The 24,273-nt window shown below is 36.8% G+C and overlaps 1 protein-coding gene across 12 annotated transcripts in view; it reads left to right on the top strand.

The window, feature by feature from the left end:
- Positions 1 to 14,622, top strand: part of rbm47 (RNA binding motif protein 47) — a 32,545-nt gene extending 17,923 nt beyond the window's left edge. For 6 of the 12 annotated variants that reach the window (XM_041037226.1, XM_041037225.1, XM_041037227.1 and 3 more), the window contains 6 exons: positions 5,847 to 6,726; positions 6,846 to 7,176; positions 7,649 to 7,672; positions 8,204 to 8,413; positions 10,237 to 10,436; positions 11,310 to 14,622. In XM_041037226.1, the coding sequence (XP_040893160.1) occupies positions 5,878 to 6,726; positions 6,846 to 7,176; positions 7,649 to 7,672; positions 8,204 to 8,413; positions 10,237 to 10,436; positions 11,310 to 11,561 (1,866 nt within the window). In that variant the 5' untranslated portion in view covers positions 5,847 to 5,877 and the 3' untranslated portion in view covers positions 11,562 to 14,622. Of the gene's footprint in view, positions 1 to 4,638; positions 4,659 to 5,846; positions 6,727 to 6,845; positions 7,177 to 7,648; positions 7,673 to 8,203; positions 8,414 to 10,236; positions 10,437 to 11,309 lie in introns of those variants that run through there. The other 6 variants (XM_041037229.1, XM_041037230.1, XM_041037234.1 and 3 more) reach the window with 6 other exon arrangements.
- Positions 14,623 to 24,273: the final 9,651 nt, after the last annotated feature.

Genomic DNA, 24,273 nt, shown 5'->3' with positions numbered 1-24,273 from the left:
AATTAAGCAATATGTGCAATGATTAAGGGGCAAAAGACAGTAAATGTACTTCACGTCCCTCTCTCGGATCTTCCTGTGGGGGTTTAACGGTTAACCATTTCCTTGATGAATTGACGGTCCAGTTGTGCGGTCACCAGAACGCTTGAACCCTTTGACATGTCTTTGTCTCCTGATTGGCTCTCACTAAGCACTGACAGTTAATCTTTAATTTTTAGACTGACCCCCTTGGCTTAGATGAGGGCTGGATTTTTCTGACCCTGCTCCCCAACAATCTGTGCTTTCCTTGCTTTTGCGCACATGCTCACAGATTACACAGTGTGCTCACAAAAACACAGACGTCTTCGCATACATATTTTTACACATACACACCTTTATGGACACACCTTTTTGCTGTAATTTATATGCAGTTCACGCCTTCTGATGCCATGGTAATTGATTTGACAGTTGTATCATTGGCATTTCATTATGCAAACAAATTAAAGGCGCTACAGTCCGTACATAGCTTTCTATTTTTCATTTGTGCTTTAATCTCTTCTTTTTGTTCATCCACCAATCTCTGGTCTGTATGCTAAATAGACTTTCTTCTTGCCTGTTTACTCAGTCGTTAAGGAGCAGAACTGGTTTCAATAGCAGCTGAAACTCAGCGCACTGTTGACCACACACTGTGACTTTCATCTCTCTGTCCCTTTCACCCCATCTGCTCTCTCCTTCCCTCACTCTCTCTCTCTCTCTCTTTTTTTTGCTCTTTTCAGAGCCCTGAGGGAAGTTTTTTTTTAACAGAAACTCTCATCTGGCAGTTTTTTTTCTTCTTTCAGTCGTCTCTTTATCTGCTCTCTTGACTGCCCAGGAAGGTGTGTGTTGTTTGCTTAAGTTAAGCTGTGATAGGAACATGTTCACCGGTGTTATGCACAAAAAAAGCACATGCACATGCCCCCCCCCCCCCCCCCCCCCACACACACACACACACACACACACACGACTTATACACAGTGTAGTCTTGTGCTGACATGACATAAATAACTCTAGTGGTAACTCCTAATCAGAATTTCCAAATGTCCTTTTGCAAAAAGACAACAGCATGAGGAAGTATTAAAACCCAAGTCTGAACCTTTCTGGCTGTTTTTCCCATTTCTGCAACTCTAAGCAGAAAACTTAAAATCCATCAAGACCCTATTTCCCATCAGTCCCCTCTCCTCCCACTCACATCACCTGCTGTGTCTTCCATAGTGACAAGTTTTGCAGGTTTGTGCAACAGTGTGCATGCAAATGCACTAATGTAAACTCACAAATTACATCAAAAGTAAATGTCCTTCACTCAAAATCCTACAGAAAGTGCAGTAAAAGTACAGCAAAACGTACATAAACTGTCAAAAGTAAAAGTTCTCGTTCTGCAGAACAAATGGCTTGAGTGGCTGATATACTTTTATATGTGATGTTAATAAATTGTTGAAAAACAAAATCCTTCAATATGAATTTGATTTGAATTTTTGATAGACAGTTTTACCTTTTTGGGCCTCAAATTTAATTATTTACATGCAACTACCTGAGAAGTTTAGAGGGGAAATTTCTTTGGTTCTGCAGCTCTTGACTGCTAACAATTCAAATGAGGCCTCAACTTAACAATGTGTTTTTGTGGTTGCACGCCAAAAGGTCTGGGAAACACTGGTTTAATTCGTTACGAAAAATTCTATTATATTTTTAAAATATAAAATCTGAAAAGACACTAGAAACTACACCTATCAGATGAATGTAATGAACAGTATTATGTATAAAGTGGCATAAAATGGAAATACTCGAGTAAAATACAAGAACTATGAAATTCTTCTTAATTGCAGTACTTCAGAAAATAAATAAATAAATCATTTTAAAGTAACCGGTTTCTTCAGAATTAGGGCTGGGATCTGCCCACATACACACTCACACAAAGTACCTGTTTTAGCTCCACCCTCATCAACTCCCATGCTTGCAGCTTTGGTTCAGTGTGTGTGTGTGTGAATGCTTGTGTGTGTGTGTTTGTATACGTGTGTGTGCAGAGGAGGCTGGCCTCTCTGCTCAGTGCCCTGCTGTACCTGTCTCTCATGGAGGTGGACTAACACTCCCAGAGCAGGCTGCCAAGCAGTGGAGCGCTGTGAAGCAACAGGGGTAGCTATCCTCCCATCTGACCACTGTCTGCTTCTCCTTCCCCTTCTCTTCTCCACCACCATCCCTCTGCTATGATATCTTTCTCAATATTTCTGCTCTGTTTCAGTCTCACTTCCTTCTCTCTCTCTCTCTCTCTCTCTCTCTCTCTCTCTCTCTCTCTCTCTCTCTCTCTCTGATTGCCTTTGGTTTTGGAGAGATTCTTCTTTAAATGATGACTTTCTACAACTTGAAGGTGTAGTGGAGTGTGGTGTGTAAAGAATATGATTTTAATGGTTATGTCTATGAATATGTCTCAGATGTGAAGGGTGGCTTAAACGGTATTTACATGAGTCATTTCAGCTGCTGTAATGTTATCTGTTGGGTGTGTGCTAAGTGTTAAGAAAAAGCAGGATTTGAGTGTTTTTAAGCATTGGTGTTTTCACTGATCCTGTTCTGATGCCTTGTGACCCTGTTGTTAGGGGCGGCCGGGTGGATGCTGTGAGTCAGTCGCCTCCACGTGTTCACGTGTGTGGCTAATATGGCAGCTTCCTTAGGCCTAGTTTTCTTCGGCACACTGGATCACTGTCACTCAGGATAGAACAGCAAACTGAGAGCTGCATTGTTCCATACTGTTGAACATACACTTGGATTTTCTTTGCTCCATAATCTGCAGTTAAACTGCGAACTCAAAGAGATGTTTGAACATGATCTGTGCATTCACCTGTGAAGAAAACATGACAACATTGTTGACTTAGCATCAGGTCAGTGACATAAAGAATCAGATGTTCTTCCTCTTTCTCGCTGTGAGTAGCTATGCTTTAATAACGCCATGGTTCATTTGCTTATTTGAGGAAAAAGACGGAATTTGCCAGCAGCAGTCATTTTATGGTAGGATCCGGAGGAAGCCAGTAAAAGCTTTTTTGCCTACTCATAAAACAATTCAGCCCCCAATAACATGCTGTTAATAGGTAGAGAATCAGGTGCTTCTATCAATCATAAACACAGTGTCGTGGACAATTTCTGCAACAGTTACCGGAACACAATCAAATCCTTGCTCTTTAACTTCCTTCACTTGCTGTGCGCAGGCTAGCTGGTCCTTCCCTCCTGTGCTTTTCTGAGTTCATAACCTTTGACCAGGTGAACTCTCTGTCTGAGCTGAGACCATGTTTTCCCTAATAGCTGCTAGCTGTCAGTGTTGTTTTGCAACAAAAGAGGTAAAATCAGGGCAGAGGACACACATAATGTAAGTGGTCATGACTTACACTAACTACGTTAGGTTTCTTTCTAAAATTTGAGTTTTTTACTCACTGAGACATCATCTGTAAATCTTTATGCGCACTGTGAGTAAAGGCTGGGATTTGTCTTCACCAGTGTTAATCATTAACCTGTCCCTGCCTCAGATTTCTTCCTCTCACTCTCTCTCTCTCTCTCACACACACATATATACTTATGTATAATGTCAGAGCTGTCTATTGTTTTTTGTCTCTTAATATTATTTTCTCTATTTCCTCTTTCATGCTGCGTTACTTCCCACTTCTTTTATTGCCCCATGTTATCTTTATTTTTCTGGCAGCACACTTTTTCAGATACATATGCACTCCCTATTTTAAAGTTTTTTCTTGTTTTTTTGCAAAGGAAGAGAGATTATAACAGATCCTGTGAGTTTTGCTTCACCTCGGACACATTGATTGCTGTGATTTCCTGATTCTCTCCTAAGAAAGGAAAACCTCAGCACAACAGTGGTCAGCACTGAGGAAGTTAGGACTATCTCCAAGTGGTCAAAAGCAGGAAGTAGGTGACCCCACGCTAAGACTGATCACTGAACGTGTCATATTTTTTTACACACACAGAATAAAAGAGAGTCTCACCCTGACTTCTTTTTATCACTGAGCAGAGCTCCCAAAGTGAATATTGTCCTCCCTTTGTCATTAGTCTGGCAAGATAAGGCTGATAAGAGATGGAGTCATGCTAGCACTTCACATGATAGTAGGAACAGAGGTAGGGCACACTGAGCTATAGAAGCAGAGAGGGAAAGCAACATAGAAACCAGTAATAAAAAAGCTGTTTTAATGTTGCAAGCTACTGGGAAAACCTTGAGTGATGTTTCTTTTGTGCAATAAAAGGAACTGCAGCCTTGCTGAGCACAGCCAAAATGTGTCTCTTCATACTAGATGTCCCTCTAGCTTTGCCTATAACAGTATTTTTAGATAATCTAATGTCATCTTGACCTGTGTCAACATGCACCAACCTTATACAGACTAAAGATAGGTGGAGGAAACAGCATCCTGTGTTTCAGTCTTGGTTTTTGTTGCTTTGTTTTCCCCTGTTCCCATGTTTTGGCATTATTGTCCTCTGTACATAGCAGTAAGTGAATAAAATAAATGTTTACTTCAACCAGAAATGTAATGTTTAAATTTGTATTGTATGTCCACTCTACATTTTTTATGATATCTGAAGTATCTCTCTTTTTATTCTATCAATCTGACATTTGCATCCTTTTTGGTCCATTTGTGGAAGAGGTGTGAACTAGTTTGCAGGTAATTCTAAGCCCTCCAGCCTTGGGCGAACTAACAAGTGAACAGGTGTGTGTGTGTGTGTGTGTGTGTGTGGAAGAGTGGGATATTGGGTCAGGTCAAATGAGTGTGTGCGTTACCATGGTTGCTTGGCTTTGTGGGGTTTTACCTTTGTTGACTGCCTCACCTATCTCCATCAAAGTCCAGGCAATCTTATGACGCACAAAAACACACACACTCATTGCTTGCCTAACTAACAAGAGGTTGTTTTTTATTTGGCCTATTTGCTTACATGACGTTTAGTCCGACAAAAAGGAGTTTGCTCTGTGGGCTGCTGTGATTTGTTGCTTCAGTGTTGTATGCAGCGTGGAGATTTGGGGATTTAAAATGCTGTGGATTTTTCCGTTCTGAATACTGGCAGTGCTGGAAAATAACAGAATAAGAGGTTTATGCTTGGGAAGCCGATTTCTGATTGTTCTCTGTTCCTCTTATAGAGCTGCAGCTCTTAATGAAGTGGCACACACACAGAGACACACAAACACATACACAGAGAAAGCTGCACCCACACACTGTATAACATTCATATTGATAAGGAAGTTGAAAGTCCAACACCATCTCGTGGTGAGTGTGTGTGTGCAACAGGTGCCTGTGTGAGAGGAATTAATGTGCACAGCTTTTGTCACAGTGTGGAGTCACATTTTACACAGAACCACGCATATAGCTTAACTCCAACTTGTCTAATTTACTTCTGACACACACACATAATGAGCATGTGACCTAGTTGTACTCAGTGAACCTTGAGCTGGGGTTTTCAGGGTTTACAGCCCTTCATTCTCCCTGATGGGGGTCAGAGGTCAGCAAGGGATCTGAAGAACTCAACAAAACAAGGTTGTAAAACCCCTGATAAGGGAAGGCGCCCTGGGGATTTATAGATGCTGTATTTTCACTGTTCTGTCCAGGTCACATTATGTGCGTTGGTTAGTTTGTTGGGTAGGTAATCTTGTATGTGATTATGCCTGCAAACTGATAATCATTTAGTTTTAACAAGCAGCCATAATATGGCCTTTTGTTGATTAAAATGCACCTTCTGAGCCTCAACCCTTTCATCTTATTTTTCTTCCTCCTTGTATTTTCTGTTCTCTCTCGGATAACAGTCATGGTTGATAAAATTTCACATAATTTGATAAACCTGTTTCTCTTTGCCCTCCTCAGGCCCCAGATCTGATTGGAGGGTTTTGTCAGAATGACAGCCGAAGATCCTGCTTCCTCCTTGACCATGAGCAATAACTCTGCCCCCTCCAAGCCTTCAAAACCCTCCAAACCCTCCTCTGGTGCCTCCCATCACTCTCTCCATGGACAGATCAACATCCCTGAGGGTGTTGCAGGTGCTCCCAATGAGGCTGCACTGGTGGCCCTGATGGAGCGCACTGGCTACAGTATGGTCCAAGAAAATGGTCAGCGTAAATATGGCCCTCCTCCTGGCTGGAGTGCTCCATCTCCTCCACGGGGATGTGAAATCTTTGTGGGCAAAATCCCGCGGGACGTTTATGAGGATGAGCTTGTCCCGGTGTTTGAGTCCGTAGGACGTATCTATGAGATGCGGCTGATGATGGACTTTGATGGGAAGAACCGAGGGTATGCATTTGTGATGTACACAGAGAAACATGAGGCCAAACGTGCTGTGCGGGAGCTCAACAACTATGAGGTGCGGCCCGGGCGGCTACTGGGGGTCTGCTCCTCTGTGGACAACTGCCGTCTTTTCATTGGTGGCATCCCCAAGACCAAAAAGCGTGAGGAGATTCTGGAGGAAGTTTCTAAGGTGACGGAAGGTGTACTGGATGTGATAGTTTATGCCAGCGCTGCAGACAAGATGAAGAACCGTGGCTTTGCCTTTGTAGAGTATGAGTCACATCGTGCGGCCGCCATGGCTCGCAGGAAGCTGATGCCTGGACGTATTCAGCTGTGGGGTCACCAGATCGCAGTGGACTGGGCTGAACCAGAGATTGATGTGGACGAAGACGTGATGGAGACAGTGAAGATCCTCTACGTCAGGAATCTAATGATGGAGACCAGTGAGGAGACTATTAGACAGGTCAGGTTTGTTTAGAGGTTTCACTATAAATTAATTTATTAGGTAAAAATGATATCTGACATGAAAGAAATTGTTTTTGAGTATTCACCAAGGCTAACCATATTTTCTCTGTCACACAGGTATTCAGCCAGTGGAACCCTGGATGTGTTGAGCGCGTGAAGAAAATCCGTGACTATGCCTTTGTCCACTTTACCTCCCGGGATGATGCCGTCCTGGCCATGGACCACCTCAATGGGACAGAGGTGGAAGGGTCCTGTATCGAGGTGACGCTCGCTAAGCCAGTTGACAAAGAGCAATACTCACGTCAGAAGGCCTCTAAGGGTGGAGCTGCTGCCACTCCAGAGGCTACTCAGCAGAACTACGTATACCAGTGTGATCCCTACACATTGGCTTACTATGGTTATCCCTACAACACCCTCATTGGACCCAACAGGGACTACTTCGTCAAAGGTTAGAATTCATTTTTTCTGTTTATGTTCTGGTGATGATCAGGTGCAAAAGCCATAATGTTTCTCCGAAAGCCAACATAACTATTGTAAATGTTGATGTCAGGAGAAACTCTTTGGGCCAATGCACTGCTAAAGATCTCACAATGACATTCATCAGATGCTATTGTAGAAGCAATGACAAACACACCATCAGTGAGGAGCTATGATTTGAAATGGTCATGATGACAAGATAATGATTTAATCTCTGATGAGTAGAGTTTCATTTGATGACATTTTTTTTAAAGTCTTTAACTTGATGAGGGTTTGTGGCTTAAAATCAGAGATTTGTTGTTTAAAGGCAAAGACAGAACAAGGTGATGGACCAATGAATGCTAATCCCATTACCTTTGATTGATTAAATATGGTCTTTGGGTGGTAGCAGGACAATCTATTTGACTTTCAACAATCATTGTGTTTTGGTTTTCTCTCCAAAGGATCCCCAATGATACAGAACAATGGTAATCTCTCACATCCTTATTCCTACTCATTCCTTTAATGAACAATGAGCTTTCTTGCCATTTGATGTACTATAAATTTTCTAACATCATCCTTTTCCTGCTACGCTATCACCTCCCATTTCATGCTGGGTTATTGCCGAGATCACAACAAACCTATAAACGTCTTGGAATACCATTTCACAGTTGCCATGAACTTACATAACTAAGAGTCAGAACAATGTTCAAGAAAGAGATCAAACTGGACCTAAAGAACTCAAAAAAAAAACCCTAAGCTTAAAAAGATATTGCTGAGAAATTTCCAGTAGCAACTGCACTTTATGAGCTTTATGTTATTCCCTTAAATTAGTGCTAAAAGAGTCTCCTTGCTATCCAAGTCCTGTTATCTTGAAAGGAACTTTCAAGGAAGTTCTAAACTCGTCGTAAAATCTTGCCTCACGTGTTGTTGTATACAACTTTAAGTACAAGCTTCCCCTGCTGCCCAAGTCCTAAACTACAACCCCTGTCATCATACTACTTTAATTGTATTTTAAGCAGGTACTGTGCGAGGTCGTGGTCGTGCTGCTGCAGGTAACCGTACCCCTGGGCCAAGGGGGTCATACCTGGGGGGTTACTCTGCCGGTCGTGGCATCTACAGCCGCTACCATGAGGGCAAGACCAAGCAGCCCGAAAAGTCCTATGAGCTGATGCCCAGTCTGGAGCTCGCTGCCTCTGTCAACCCAGTTGGCATCAAACCTGGCACAAGTCAGTGAGATAGATATATCCATCCATATCCTCGCCCACCTTAAAAGCCTTTACTAAACCTTCCAGCTCATAATTTCTGTCTCTCTCAGTCCCTTGTGGTTTGAGGAACTTTTTGTTAATCAAGGTAATGGTTGTTGCTAGATGGTTATGTGCAAAAGGACTTTCGCTTTCTCTTTTTAGTAAGAAATAATGACACTAAATGAATGTCCTTTCTAGCATGGCCAAAAAGTAACTTCTATGCTTTGTTCCTCATTCTTTGCTTTTTCCTTGGTATCAGAAATTTATCTGTTCAGACAGAATACAGCACTGTGTTTAAAGAACAAAAAGGACTGCGTCATTGCGGGTGTACTGGTGAGACGATGAAATACGTTCCAGGAAGGGCAGTAATACATCCATGAGGCCATCAGATGCCAAAACACTGCTCAATATTTTAAAATACTATTAGTAAGGTTTTTTACAATTCTATCACTGCAGCACTCCAATACCGTGGCAATCATTTAACCTTCTATCATGAAGATGACCAGCTTTTTTTTTTTTTTTTTTTGGTTGCCAGATGACACAATGGTTATCTGGCAAAACGAGGCAGCCGTGTTTTTTCATGCAGTGCTGCTTTCTGTCTGAACATGGTCATAGCTATACACATAAACTCAATTCCAACTTTTGACTGAAACATGGCTGACAGAAAAAATGGCCGAAAACAATATGCATGAAAAAACAAAAAGTATCTCAAAAGATTTCCATTTTATTTTTCACAAAATGAATGATGGATGTTGAAACACAGAGCGGGCAGTAGCAGCTGCTTTAGCTATTTTGTTGCGTTTCAATCAAGAATGGAATTGATCATCTTTTGTGTCTACTCTGATCGCTGAAAGGATAAAACCAGTGTTGTGGAGAGTTGTTGCCCATCTCATTTTGCAATGCATGCTGTGTGCATCTGCTCATTTTTCGTTTTGCAAGGTCTACAGAATAATTATAGTACGTGTAATTGTAATGACATTAATTGCTGTCCCAGCTAAAAAGAATGTGACAGAAGAGGAAAACAAAAGCCCAACTCACAAAAGGACATGACAAAACAAAAGCTATCACAGAAATAAGATTTGAAAATGTCTTCATCTTCTACAAGAATTAAATGCTTAAACTTCAGTGATAGAAAATTAAAATTAAAAAGCACACTGGTTTTATTCTTCAGTCTCACAAAAGTTACTAAACCTACCAGATTGGATAATGGTTTGTTAAGCTTATAATTTATGTTGAACTACCCATTACAATTAATGTCATGTAGTTGCTGATCAGAGGTGAATTTTGTAAAGAGGTCTTTCTTGATGCTCTCTCTGCAACGATTTGACCCCAGTCTGGAGCTCGGTCTCAGTCTCGGTCTGTGTGGAATCACAGGATCACCACCAGATTGAAAAGACTTTTGTCCATCTGAAACAATGACTGATGTTGTGTTCACTCTGTGTGTGTGTGTGTGTGTGTGTGTGTGGAACTTTGGGGTTAATCCACAGTTGAGCACCAACATAATCCGAATCACACCCCAATGCCAACTTGTGTAACTTATTATTTTTCCCCTTCCCTTTCCCTTTGCCTAAATTGTATCCTTCAACCTGTCTCTCTCTTGTTTATCCTTCATTGCCTCCGTTTTCTCTCTCCTTCCATAGATTTCATTCACATCTAGGTATGCCTGTTGCATGTGTGCTCGTCTCCTCCTCTTATTTCCTGTATTTTGAATACAAACATTTTAACCATCTCTTGCTGTACTCTGTTGTCTGCTGTGGTCCTTTCTGTTATCCAAGCTCTCATTCTTGTGTTCTGTCTATGTACAGTGGCATTGCCGACTCTGAGTGGGCAGTACCCGGTGTTCAGTGCGGCTCCTGCAGCCAAGCTAATGGAAGAGGGGAAGGTGCACACGGTGGAGCACCTTATCAACCCTCTGGCCATGCAACACCCCGAACACGCCTCCGCTACTGCTGCTGCTGCTGCTGCTACCGTCCTACCTGCGGTCTCTACCCCCCCACCTTTCCAGGTGTGCACAATGACACTGTTATATGTCTCACAAATGTTTGAATGATTAATGCTCATGAAGATGTTCCGTCCGTCTCATGGCATGTTGTTTGGTGCTGTAATAAGTTCCCCATTGTTACAGCATGATTTTACACCAGATTCCTCACAGAGCTTGAAAGATTGCTCCCCCAGGTTAGCATTGCATTGCTGTATATTTACTTGCTGGACAGTTTAAAAAGTTATCAAAACTGATGCAGGAAAAACTAAAGAGCAGACAAAGGAAGCACAACCTGACAATAAGCATATCAACCACACATTAGGAAGTGAAAGAAGATTACATTTATGATAATTAAAAGGTTATTGTGCATACAGACATTTCACAGTGCATTAGGCAGTCATAAAAGATGTATTGGTTGTGTTCCTTCTAAATAAGTCGTCTAAACAGCATTGTTAACCTGTGAACTTAAACCTGTGTAATGACTGTTTTTAAGCTGGTGGGTAAAATTTAATTCTAACCACAGGAATTGGGGGCTGCTACAACTAACCAACTAACTGTGCACAAAAACTACAAAAAACATAAATGTTCTTATCACAGACTACAAAAAGAATAATTTTTCTTTACATTTACAAAGAACATACCAAAATAAAGATTTGGGTTACCCAGTCTTCTCCATTCATATTTCTAATTAAATTGGTGAGACAAGTAGGACTTTTTTATATTCTATGACACACTGTTTGCTCTCTGGGAACCTGGAACCTGGAACTTTTCAAGATTAAACAACTCACCTTTGAATAGATTCCTTTAATGAATCAATTCAGCATACACTGAGTATAGTCATTGAGGACATGCTTTAAAAATCCTCTGCATTGCTCTTTTTTCCCTCACATTTCCCAGGGGCGTCCAATCACTCCTGTTTATGCCATGGCCCACAATGTACAGCGTATCCCAGCAGCTGGTGGCCTGTATGGAGCTGGATACGTTCCCATCACTAACTATGCTGCCAACACAGCAGCTCTAGCTGCTCTGCAGAAGAATGCAGCGGTGGCAGCTGCAGCATATGGTGGCTACACCGGCTATGCTGTGCCGCAGGCCTTCCCCGCCACGGCCTTCCAGCTGCCCATCCACGATGTCTATCAGACATACTGAAAAAAGAAAACGACAAAAAAGTTATCCTGCCTGTGACTGAACGACCACCGCAACATCTCAAAAGTGTCTGTCTCTAAAGGAATGCCCTTTGAAGCAAATGTTCAGAACACAGACAGTGACAAAATGACAATCTGACATCTCATATGTGTCCCGCCTTCTGGACCCAGTATATCCAGGACCCAAGGCAGCCATAGGACAGGCTTAATTATGCAGCATCACTGTTCTCTGCTGAATAGTATAACACAAGTAGAAGACAGTGCAGTCACTGAGGAAACCTACCTGTATGTAGCTACAACAGTCCCCCAACAATATGCATTGCTCACAACAACAACACAAATAATACAACCCCCTCGCTCTCTGGCTGTCAACACCTTGTTGCTATGGCAACGAGAACGCTGAAGATACTTTCAAGTATTTATGAAGAGAAGATACATATTTAAGGTTCTGTTCATTGCAGGTCTCTCTTTTTACTTTGGGGTAGTAGTATTTGTTTTCAGAAGCAGGACAGACAGACTTTTACACTATGTCTAAAAAAAATTGAAAAGTGTAAAAACTTTGGAGGCAGGGGAGAAGGAAAAGTTAATTGAAAGGAAGTTAAAATACAACAGGAACTACTGACAAATGAGGATATAATTGAAGACAGCTGTCTTTGGATATACTAATGTTTTTTTTTTTTGTTTTTTTTTTTCATTAATATATAGCGTTCTAGCCAGTTTTACATGCTGTAGGTGATGCTGTCCGTCCATGCTGGTTGAATGTGTATGCTTCAAACACACCTGTCTGGTACTTTTTGGTTTATTTAGTTTTTATTTGTGTTTTTGGTTGTTTTAAATGAAGGTTTTTGCCTATAATTAGTTTGCTTATTTTTATGTCTCCGCTTTAACTTTTGGAAACACATAGTATATCTTGGTTTGTTCAAAGAAAAGTAGCCGGCTTACTAATATTATCGTGACAGATTCCCTGGGGGAGAAATAATAGAGAAAGAAAACTTTTTTTCAATAATGGGCTACGTGGCTTATGTATAAGCCTTATTGAAAGTGACATCATGTACATGGAGATGTTTCCCGTCCTCTGAAACTACGCTGGCAGGGGACTAAGACTGAACCGTTATTAGATGTTTTTTTCTCATTTATATATGTTTTTATTATTGTTTTTGAATTGTTTGACTCTTGTAAGGTGAACAAATATGGACAGAAATGAGAGACATTTTTCTATATGGACTGGAGCACTCTGTCTCATGAAGTGCTCCTGCATTTGCCACTGCTAACCAAAAGAACTTATGGCTACATACACTCCAGTCTTATGACATTAGAAAACTTCTCTTGGCCTGACTACAGTGCCTTACATCTGCATGTATGTGCTATTCTATTCTTTTCACTGTGCCTTTCATAACAAAGCTAAGTCTGTGTGGTTGGCACTAAGAGGAAAAGACTTCCATCTGTGCAAAGCACCAGAGTCTTTTCCATTCATATTTTTAATGAAACAAATTTGTGGTATTACTGTATTTTGGTGAGACAAGTAGGTTTCAATCTCTGCAGTCGGATGTGACAAGGCTACCTCTCTCCTGTAGTCTCCTCTCTGGAAGATCCTGCAGTAACACTCCGTATTTTTTCTCCTCTTTATTTCTTGTCCTCCAAACTGTGCTTGACCGAGGTGCACTTAAACGTATTTATGAAAGGCAAGAGATTGCCACTTTCAGATGAAGAGATATTAAATACTGAGCATGAATTCATGTGTGAACAGGGCTAGTTGGCGTTTCTCACTGTCTGTGTCGCAGATAAAGCAGGAAACAGAAAATAACCCCTATGAATGTTTAGAAGGCACTTTTAAAACTCTGCAGTGTGTTGAAAACAAGTGTAAAACTGAACTGGGAATAACTGGAGCAATACCTCATGCTGAAATATACAAGTAGCTATGCATGTATTGTATGTACTACAACACACAAACACAACAGATGCAAGAAGTCACTGATCATGAAGTCACACTCCACAACATCCACCTTTATATTTATATAAACATACAAAACATTTGTATGCTGGCTTGTATTTGTAAACCAGTAGTAAACAACTAGTAGTTTTAAATGTTGCAATCCCAATTTTTTTTCATTCACTGTGTTTGAGGGGATTATAGTTGCAAATTTTCCATCAACTCCTCAGTTTGTCAGTTTGACTCTGGTGATGCCCTGGATTTTGAGGTTGTGAAAAGGGTCACAGAAAGTTAAATGAAAAGTCTGATCACCCACAGCAAACATTTTGTCTCTTCTCTCCCCTCTGAAACTGGATTTCACTTAGAAAGCAAACTGCTGTTAACTGCTCATATTATTTTCTTGTATGATGACAAAAAGTCAGGATATATTTAATATATTCAATACGTGTGTTGTGTATGAAGTGAGAAGAAAAGGTATAATATATTCAAAAACATATTTCTTTTCTTTATTTACACCTTGTTTAGGGATAAAAAGTCAGAGTAACAAAAGTAGAAAAAAATAACTTTTTTTTTTTGCCAAAGTGTCCAATAGTTTTTAAACATTCAAGGTTAATGTGTTTTTGTTATGTGTAATATTGCATTTGCTATTTTGAACCAGATTTGATGTTATGAGTGGGAACACAAAGGACTTCTTTTTCTGCTTCATATTATCAACCAAGGCTAAAACTGGCCCACTGAAGCATGACGACCCAGTGGCACTTTGAGCTGTTGGTGTTGCAACTCTGCTTGTCAGTTTTGGCTAAGCTATCAAAGGTCTAATCATGGTTTAGCAGTCGTGAGTTAGACAGCAGACAATTGTGTCCTTATTGTTCTGCCTCCCACTCAAAACACCTGCTTTACTCTCTATTGCCTGCATTTCACCCACACTACAGCAGTAGGTGTGGGTGTTTAATGCCTTGTTTAATGTAGGTGTTACCATTTAAACTCTTCTTAGTGTGTGCCTTATTGCCAAGATGTGCCCTTTGCCATTCCTTTGTAGATCTATGCAGACTATTTTCTATCTGAAGGTTTGTTTAAAAAAAAAAAAGCTTGTTCGGCATTGTCATATTTATAGTGATAAAGTAGATTAATAAAAGCATTTTCAAAATGCAGGATGTAGTGCTTTATTTTTTCTGCTTATGTATTTCCCTGTGTCCTACCACACTGAAACTGTCTAAACCATGTAAACTTGGTTTAGTTTTAGATTAAACTGCATAACTGTGAAAGTGCTAGAAAGGGTCAGAGGTTTCTTGAAAGGTTCAGATTCAGAGGACTTTGACTTCAACCTCTGTGAATGGAAACCCAACCCTGACCTCATACATCAGCTATTATTAAGCAACGTCTCAGGGTAGAGAGAGGAGAGAGTGCACAGTGTTTGGAGAAGGTTTCATAAACTTCTCTGTGGCGGCTCAACTTTACTCTAGAAACATGTTGTGCCCCAGCAAGGAGTTCAGGCAGGATTTTAAGAACATAAGTAGCCTCCGTCATGCAGTACAATATATGTGCAAGAGGGCAATCACAGGTAGATGGTGCTTTTATACAATGTTGCCACCTTTCATCTAAGTGGTCACCTGTTTTACTATGAAAATGTAAAACAGGTGACAGGTTGCAGGAAAAGCATTAACCCTATATATTAGGGATAGGTAGATTGTCACCTAATGTATTAACACTGCTAAGTCTTGTTTTGAGTACCAATACTGTCATTAATAGGAGTGGCACCAAAAAATGTAGTTCAAGCCATCTCAAGTTAGATCATGTTGTGAGCACATGAACACTTAATTCTGTGCTGCTGTTGTGTGCAGGTGCCTAATGATCACCTCTGTAGTTCAGAGAATTTACAACAAACATTTATTTGACACTAATAACATATAAATGTTATGTGTTAAGTAATTGATTAAGTGATTAACAGGGTTCCTACAAATTTTCCAAACTTCTCAGTAGATTTTTCAGACCATATTTGACATCTGAGTACAAATAGCTAGATGCCTATTATGTAAATAAGTGGCTTTAAAATCCAGCTGTTAACATGTATGTTACATTCTGATGGTGTGTGCTATTATGTTGCCAAATAATTGCCAGAAGGGTGGGTAATGTAGCTCATACAGATCAATTAACACCAACCCCAGACAAGTTCAGTACACACATTTTTATACCAGCTGCGATGCTGAAACAGAGCAATTATTTTTAGTTTTTGTCATACAATTTTGAAGAACTATATATCTTCAACCCCTACAATAACAGAAGGGATGTTGATGTACAATTCACCCAGGAACTAGAAAAGAGAACTAAAGTTCACTGACTATTCCGGCCCTGGTATTATTTAGTATTGGATCAAAAAACACATTTTAAACTGTCACCAGGGAGCTTTGTGTTCATGATAAGTGGATGATTAATAAAACCTTTACAGACTCTGCCAGGCTACTGGAAAAGTGAATTTATTTCCTAGGAATATCATCTCCAACATACTGCAATAATAAACACATCACCACACCACAACTACTTTATCATTCTAAACATGAGAAAGTACAATTTTAATCCTAGCTGGATACCCCATGCAGATAGAGTGAACTCGAGGGTATAATTTAAGATAATGTTGCCATCTGGTGGCAAACGCACTTCATCAGAGCAGCCTGCAGCAGAGCTACAGTTCAGACCAAACAGTGCAGGTTTTCAGTGGCAGCCATGTTAGCTCCACAGTCATCACTGTACAGTATTGCAGGAAACATAAGCCATATTTAATATTTCTTATTTTCTCTTGCATGACCGAGATATTTACCATACAGTCTGGGTGTAAATATAATTTTATTAATTTTAATTTCTTTAGCATAGAACACAACATTTTTGAAGGCTAGGAATAGATTACACTGAAAACAGTCATTAGGGCCCGAGCATGAAAACTCGTGTAAAGCCCTATTGTAATTGAAGGGATTGTTATTCTTCGGTTAATTTGAATGTTGACCGACCAAACATTGCCCAAAATGGTACCCCGACTAAAATTTTTGTTTGACACTGTCCATGTTATCGCCCTTCATTTTTTGACGCCTTACGGCCGTATGATGTTTTTTATGACATTTTGAGGCTAAAAAAAAATTTGAATTTTTTTGGCATTTTTTGACACCTTACGGCCGTCTGATGTTTTTTATGACATTTTGAGGCTAAAAAAATTTTTGACTTTTTTTGGCATTTTTTTTCACGCCTTACGGCTGTATGGTCTTTTATATGTCATTTTCAGACTGAAAAAAAGTTTGACTTTTTTGACATTTTTCGACGCCTTACTATAGTATGACGTTTTTTTTTTTTTTTTAACATTGGTCTTCCAAAAATATGAGTTTTTTTGTCATTTTTTGACGCCTTACCATAGTATGACGTTTTTTATGACATTTTGTGGCTAAAAAAAAAGTTTACTTTTTTTGGCATTTTTTGACGCATTACGGCCGTATGACGTTTTTTATGACATTTTGAGGCAGAAAAAAAATTTCACTTTTTTTCCCCGATTTTGACTCCTTACTATATAATATGATGTTTTTTATGACATTTTGAGGTCAAAAAATTTTTTAACTTTTTTTGGCATTTTTTGATGCCTTACTGTACTATGACGTTTTTTATGACATTTTGAGGTCTAAAAAAATTTTGACTTTTTTTGCCCGAAAAAAACGCCATACTATGCCATGATGTTTTTTATGACATTTTGAGGTCAAAAAAATTTTTGACTTTTGTTGTCCGATTTTGACGCCTTACTATACTATGACGTTTTTTATGACATTTTGAGGTCAAAAAAATTTTTGACTTTTTTTGCCCGAAAAAAACGCCATACTATACTATTACTTTTTTTATGACATTTTGAGGTCGAAAAAAATTTTGACTTTTTTTGCCCGAAAAAAACGCCATACTATACTATGACGTTTTTTATGAGATTTTGAGGTCAAAAAAAATTTTGACTTTTTTTGTCCGATTTTGACGCCTTACTATACTATGACGTTTTTTAAGACATTTTGAGGTCAAAAAAAATTTTGACTTTTTTTGCCCGAAAAAAACGCCATACTATACTATGAAGTTTTTTGTGACATTTTGAGGTTAAAAAAATTTTTGAATTTTTTTTGTCCGATTTTGACGACTTACTATACTATGATGTTTTTTCTGACATTTTGAGGTCAAAAAAAATTTTGACTTTTTTTGCCCGAAAAAAAACGTTTTTATGACATTTTGAGGTCAAAAAATTTTTTGACTTTTTTTGTCCGATTTTGACGCCTTACTATACTATGACGTTTTTTATGACATTTTGAGGTCAAAAAAAATTTTGACTTTTTTTGTCCGATTTTGACGCCTTACTATACTATGACGTTTTTAAAGACATTTTGAGGTCAAAAAAAATTTTGACTTTTTTTGCCCGAAAAAAACGCCATACTATACTATGACGTTTTTTGTGACATTTTGAGGTCAAAAAAATTTTTGACTTTTTTTGCCCGAAAAAAGCGCCTTACTATACACTATGACGTTTTTTATGACATTTTGAGGTCAAAAAAAATTTTGACTTTTTTTGTCCGATTTTGACGCCTTACTATACTATGACGTTTTTTATGACATTTTGAGGTCAAAAAAATTTTTGACTTTTTTTGTCCGATTTTGACGCCTTACTATACTATGACGTTTTTTAAGACATTTTGAGGTCAAAAAAAATTTTGACTTTTTTTGTCCGATTTTGACGCCTTACTCTACTATGACGTTTTAAATGACATTTTGAGGTCAAAAAAAATTTTTGACTTTTTTTGTCCGATTTTGACGCCTTACTATACTATGACGTTTTTTATGAGATTTTGAGGTCAAAAAAAATTTTGACTTTTTTTGTCCGATTTTGACGCCTTACTATACTATGACGTTTTTTATGACATTTTGAGGTCAAAAAATTTTTTGACTTTTTTTGTCGGATTTTGACGCCTTACTATACTATGATGTTTTTTATGACATTTTGAGGTAAAAAAAATTTTGACTTTTTTTGCCCGAAAAAAACGCCATACTATACTATGACGTTTTTTATGACATTTTGAGGTCAAAAAAAATTTTGACTTTTTTTGTCCGATTTTGACGCCTTGCTATACTATGACGTTTTTTATGACATTTTGAGGTCAAAAAAAATGTTGACTTTTTTTGCCCGAAAAAAACGCCATACTATACTATGACGTTTTTTGTGACATTTTGAGGTCAAAAAAAATTTTGACCTTTTTTGCCCGAAAAAAACGGCATACTATACTATGACGTTTTTAAAGACATTTTGACGTCAAAAAGAATTTTGACTTTTTTTGTCCGATTTTGACGCCTTACTATACTATGACTTTTTTAAAGACATTTTGAGGTCAAAAAGAATTTTGACTTTTTTTGTCCGATTTTGACGCCTTACTATACTATGATGTTTTTTATGACATTTTGAGGTCAAAAAAAATTTTGACTTTTTTTGTCCGATTTTGACGCCTTACTATACTATGACGTTTTTTATGACATTTTGAGGTCAAAAAAATTTTTGACCTTTTTTGCCCGAAAAAAACGCCATACTATACTATGACGTTTTTTAAGACATTTTGACGTCAAAAAAATTTTTGACTTTTTTTTTCCGATTTTGAAGCCTTACTATAGTATGATGTTTTTTATGACATTTTGAGGTCAAAAAAAATGTTGACTTTTTTTGTCCGATTTTGACGCCTTACTATACCATGATGTTTTTATGACATTTTGAGGTAAAAAAATTTTTTGACTTTTTTTGTCCTATTTTGACGCCTTACTATACTATGACTTTTTTTTATGACATTTTGAGGTAAAAAAAAACTTTGACTTTTTTTGCCCGAAAAAAACGCCATACTATACTATGACGTTTTTTATGACATTTTGAGGTCAAAAAAAATTTTGACTTTTTTTGTCCGATTTTGACGCCTTACTCTACTATGATGTTTTTTATGACATTTTGAGGTCAAAAAAAACTTTGACTTTTTTTGCCCGAAAAAAACGCCATACTATACTATGACGTTTTTTATGACATTTTGAGGTCAAAAAAATTTTTGACTTTTTTTGCCCGAAAAAAAACGCCATACTATACTATGACGTTTTTTATGACATTTTGAGGTCAAAAAAAATTTTGACTTTTTTTGCCCGAAAAAAACGCCATACTATACTATGACGTTTTTTATGAGATTTTGAGGTCAAAAAAATTTTGACTTTTTTTGTCCGATTTTGACGCCTTACTATACTATGACGTTTTTTTATGACATTTTGAGGTCAAAAAATTTTTTGACTTTTTTTGCCCGAAAAAAACGCCATACTATACTATGACTTTTTTTATGACATTTTGAGGTCGAAAAAAATTTTGACTTTTTTTGCCCGAAAAAAACGCCATACTATACTATGACGTTTTTTATGAGATTTTGAGGTCAAAAAAATTTTTGACTTTTTTTGTCCGATTTTGACGCCTTACTATACTATGACGTTTTTTAAGACATTTTGAGGTCAAAAACAATGTTGACTTTTTTTGCCCGAAAAAAACGCCATACTATACTATGACGTTTTTTTAAAAAATTTTGAGGTCAAAAAAAACTTTGACTTTTTTTGCCCGAAAAAAACGCCATACTATACTGACGTTTTTTATGACATTTTGAGATCAAAAAAATTTTTGAGTTTTTTTGTCCGATTTTGAAGCCTTACTATACTATGATGTTTTTTATGACATTTTGAGGTCAAAAAAATTTTGACTTTTTTTGTCCGATTTTGACGCCTTACTATACTATGACGTTTTTTATGAGATTTTGAGGTCAAAAAAATTTTGACTTTTTTTGTCCGATTTTGACGCCTTACTATACTATGACGTTTTTTAAGACATTTTGAGGTCAAAAAAATTTTGACTTTTTTTGTCCGATTTTGACGCCATACTATACTATGACGTTTTTTTAAAAAATTTTGAGGTCAAAAAAAACTTTGACTTTTTTTGCCCGAAAAAAACGCCATACTATACTATGACGTTTTTTGTGACATTTTGAGGTCAAAAAAAATTTTGACTTTTTTTGTCCGATTTTGACGCCTTACTATACTATGACGTTTTTTATGACATTTTGAGGTAAAAAAAAATTTTGACTTTTTTTGTCCAATTTTGACGCCTTACTCTACTATGACGTTTTTTATGACATTTTGAGGTCAAAAATTTTTTGGACTTTTTTTGTCCGATTTTGACGCCTTACTATACTATGACGTTTTTTATGACATTTTGAGGTCAAAAAAATTTTTGACTTTTTTTGTCCGATTTTGACGCCTTACTATACTATGACGTTTTTTATGACATTTTGAGGTAAAAAAAAACTGACTTTTTTTGCCCGAAAAAAACGCCATACTATACTATGACGTTTTTTATGACATTTTGAGGTCAAAAAAAATTTTGACTTTTTTTGTCCGATTTTGACGCCTTACTATACTATGACTATTTCTATGACATTTTGAGGTCAAAAAAAATTTTGACTTTTTTTGTCCGATTTTGACGCCTTACTATACTATGACGTTTTTTATGAAATTTTGAGGTAAAAAAAAACTTTGACTTTTTTTGCCCGAAAAAAACGCCATACTATACTATGACGTTTTTTAAGACATTTTGAGGTCAAAAAAAATTTTGACTTTTTTTGCCCGAAAAAAACGCCTTACTATACTATGACGTTTTTTATTACATTTTGAGGTCAAAAAAACCTGACTTTTTTTGCCCGAAAAAAACGCCATACTATACTATGACGTTTTTTAAGACATTTTGAGGTCAAAAAAAATTTTGACTTTTTTTGCCCGAAAAAAACGCCATACTATACTATGACGTTTTTTAAGACATTTTGAGGTCAAAAAAATTTTTGACTTTTTTTGTCCGATTTTGAAGCCTTACTATACTATGATGTTTTTTATGACATTTTGAGGTCAAAAAAAACTTTGACTTTTTTTGCCCGAAAAAAACGCCATACTATACTATGACGTTTTTTAAGACATTTTGAGGTCAAAAAAATTTTTGACTTTTTTTGTCCGATTTTGACGCCTTACTCTACTATGACGTTTTTTATGACATTTTGAGGTCGAAAAAAACTTTGACTTTTTTTGCCCGAAAAAAACGCCATACTATACTATGACGTTTTTTATGACATTTTGAGGTCAAAAAAAATCTTGACTTTTTTTGCCCGAAAAAAACGCCATACTATACTATGACGTTTTTTATGACATTTTGAGGTCGAAAAAAATTTTGACTTTTTTTGCCCGAAAAAAAACGCCATACTATACTATGACGTTTTTCAAGACATTTTGAGGTCAAAAAAAATTTTGACTTTTTTTGTCCGATTTTGACGCCTTACTATACTATGACGTTTTTTATGACATTTTAAGGTAAAAAAAAACTGACTTTTTTTGCCCGAAAAAAACGCCATACTATACTATGACGTTTTTTAAGACATTTTGAGGTCAAAAAAAATTTTGACTTTTTTTGTCCGATTTTGACGCCTTACTATACTATGATGTTTTTTATGACATTTTGAGGTCGAAAAAAATTTTGACTTTTTTTGCCCGAAAAAAACGCCATACTATACTATGACGTTTTTTATGACATTTTGAGGTCGAAAAAAATTTTGACTTTTTTTGTCCGATTTTGACGCCTTACTATACTATGACGTTTTTTATGACATTTTAGGGTAAAAAAAAACTGACTTTTTTTGCCCGAAAAAAACGCCATACTATACTATGACGTTTTTTAAGACATTTTGAGGTCAAAAAAAATTTTGACTTTTTTTGTCCGATTTTGACGCCTTACTATACTATGACGTTTTTTATGACATTTTGAGGTCAAAAAATTTTTTTGACTTTTTTTGCCCGAAAAAAACGGCATACTATACTATGACGTTTTTTATGACATTTTGAGGTCAAAAAAATTTTTGACTTTTTTTGTCCGATTTTGAAGCCTTACTATACTATGATGTTTTTTATGACATTTTGAGGTCAAAAAAATTTTTGACTTTTTTTGCCCGAAAAAAACGCCATACTATACTATGATGTTTTTTAAGACATTTTGAGGTCAAAAAAATTTTTGACTTTTTTTGTCCGATTTTGAAGCCTTACTATACTATGATGTTTTTTATGACATTTTGAGGTCGAAAAAAATTTTGACTTTTTTTGCCCGAAAAAAACGCCATACTATACTATGACGTTTTTTATGACATTTTGAGGTCAAAAAAATTTTTGACTTTTTTTGTCCGATTTTGACGCCTTACTCTACTATGACGTTTTTTATGACATTTTGAGGTCAAAAAATTTTTGGACTTTTTTTGTCCGATTTTGACGCCATACTATACTATGACGTTTTTTATGACATTTTGAGGTCAAAAAAATTTTTGACTTTTTTTGTCCGATTTTGACGCCTTACTATACTATGACGTGTTTTATGACATTTTGAGGTAAAAAATTTTTTTGACTTTTTTTGTCCGATTTTGACGCCTTACTCTACTATGACGTTTTTTATGACATTTTGAGGTCAAAAATTTTTTGGACTTTTTTTGTCCGATTTTGACGCCTTACTACACTATGACGTTTTTTATGACATTTTGAGGTCAAAAAAAACTTTGACTTTTTTTGCCCGAAAAAAACGCCATACTATACTATGACGTTTTTTATGACATTTTGAGGTCAAAAAAATTTTTGACTTTTTTTGTCCGATTTTGACGCCTTACTCTACTATGACGTTTTTTATGACATTTTGAGGTCGAAAAAAACTTTGACTTTTTTTGCCCGAAAAAAACGCCATACTATACTATGACGTTTTTTATGACATTTTGAGGTCAAAAAAAATTTTGACTTTTTTTGCCCGAAAAAAACGCCATACTATACTATGACGTTTTTTATGACATTTTGAGGTCGAAATAAATTTTGACTTTTTTTGCCTGAAAAAAACGCCATACTATACTATGACGTTTTTTAAGACATTTTGAGGTCAAAAAAAATTTTGACTTTTTTTGTCCGATTTTGACGCCTTACTATACTATGACGTTTTTTATGACATTTTAAGGTAAAAAAAAACTGACTTTTTTTGCCCGAAAAAAACGCCATACTATACTATGACGTTTTTTAAGACATTTTGAGGTCAAAAAAAATTTTGACTTTTTTTGTCCGATTTTGACGCCTTACTATACTATGATGTTTTTTATGACATTTTGAGGTCAAAAAATTTTTTTGACTTTTTTTGCCCGAAAAAAACGGCATACTATACTATGACGTTTTTTATGACATTTTGAGGTCAAAAAAATTTTTGACTTTTTTTGTCCGATTTTGAAGCCTTACTATACTATGATGTTTTTTATGACATTTTGAGGTCAAAAAAATTTTTGACTTTTTGTGCCCGAAAGAAACGCCATACTATACTATGATGTTTTTTAAGACATTTTGAGGTAAAAAAAAATTTGACTTTTTTTGTCCGATTTTGACACCTTACTATACTATGACTTTTTTTATGACATTTTGAGGTCAAAAAAAATGTTGACTTTTTTTGTCCGATTTTGACGCCTTACTATACTATGATGTTTTTTAAGACATTTTGAGGTCAAAAAAAACTTTGACTTTTTTTGCCCGAAAAAAACGCCATACTATACTATGACGTTTTTTTTGACATTTTGAGGTCAAAAAAATTTTCACTTTTTTTGCCCGAAAAAAACGCCATACTATACTATGACGTTTTTTATGACATTTTGAGGTCTAAAAAAAT

Source organism: Toxotes jaculatrix, chromosome 4 (genome assembly GCF_017976425.1).
Source record: "Toxotes jaculatrix isolate fToxJac2 chromosome 4, fToxJac2.pri, whole genome shotgun sequence".
NCBI lineage: Eukaryota > Metazoa > Chordata > Actinopteri > Toxotidae > Toxotes > Toxotes jaculatrix.
This window is presented reverse-complemented; position numbering and strand designations above follow the sequence as displayed.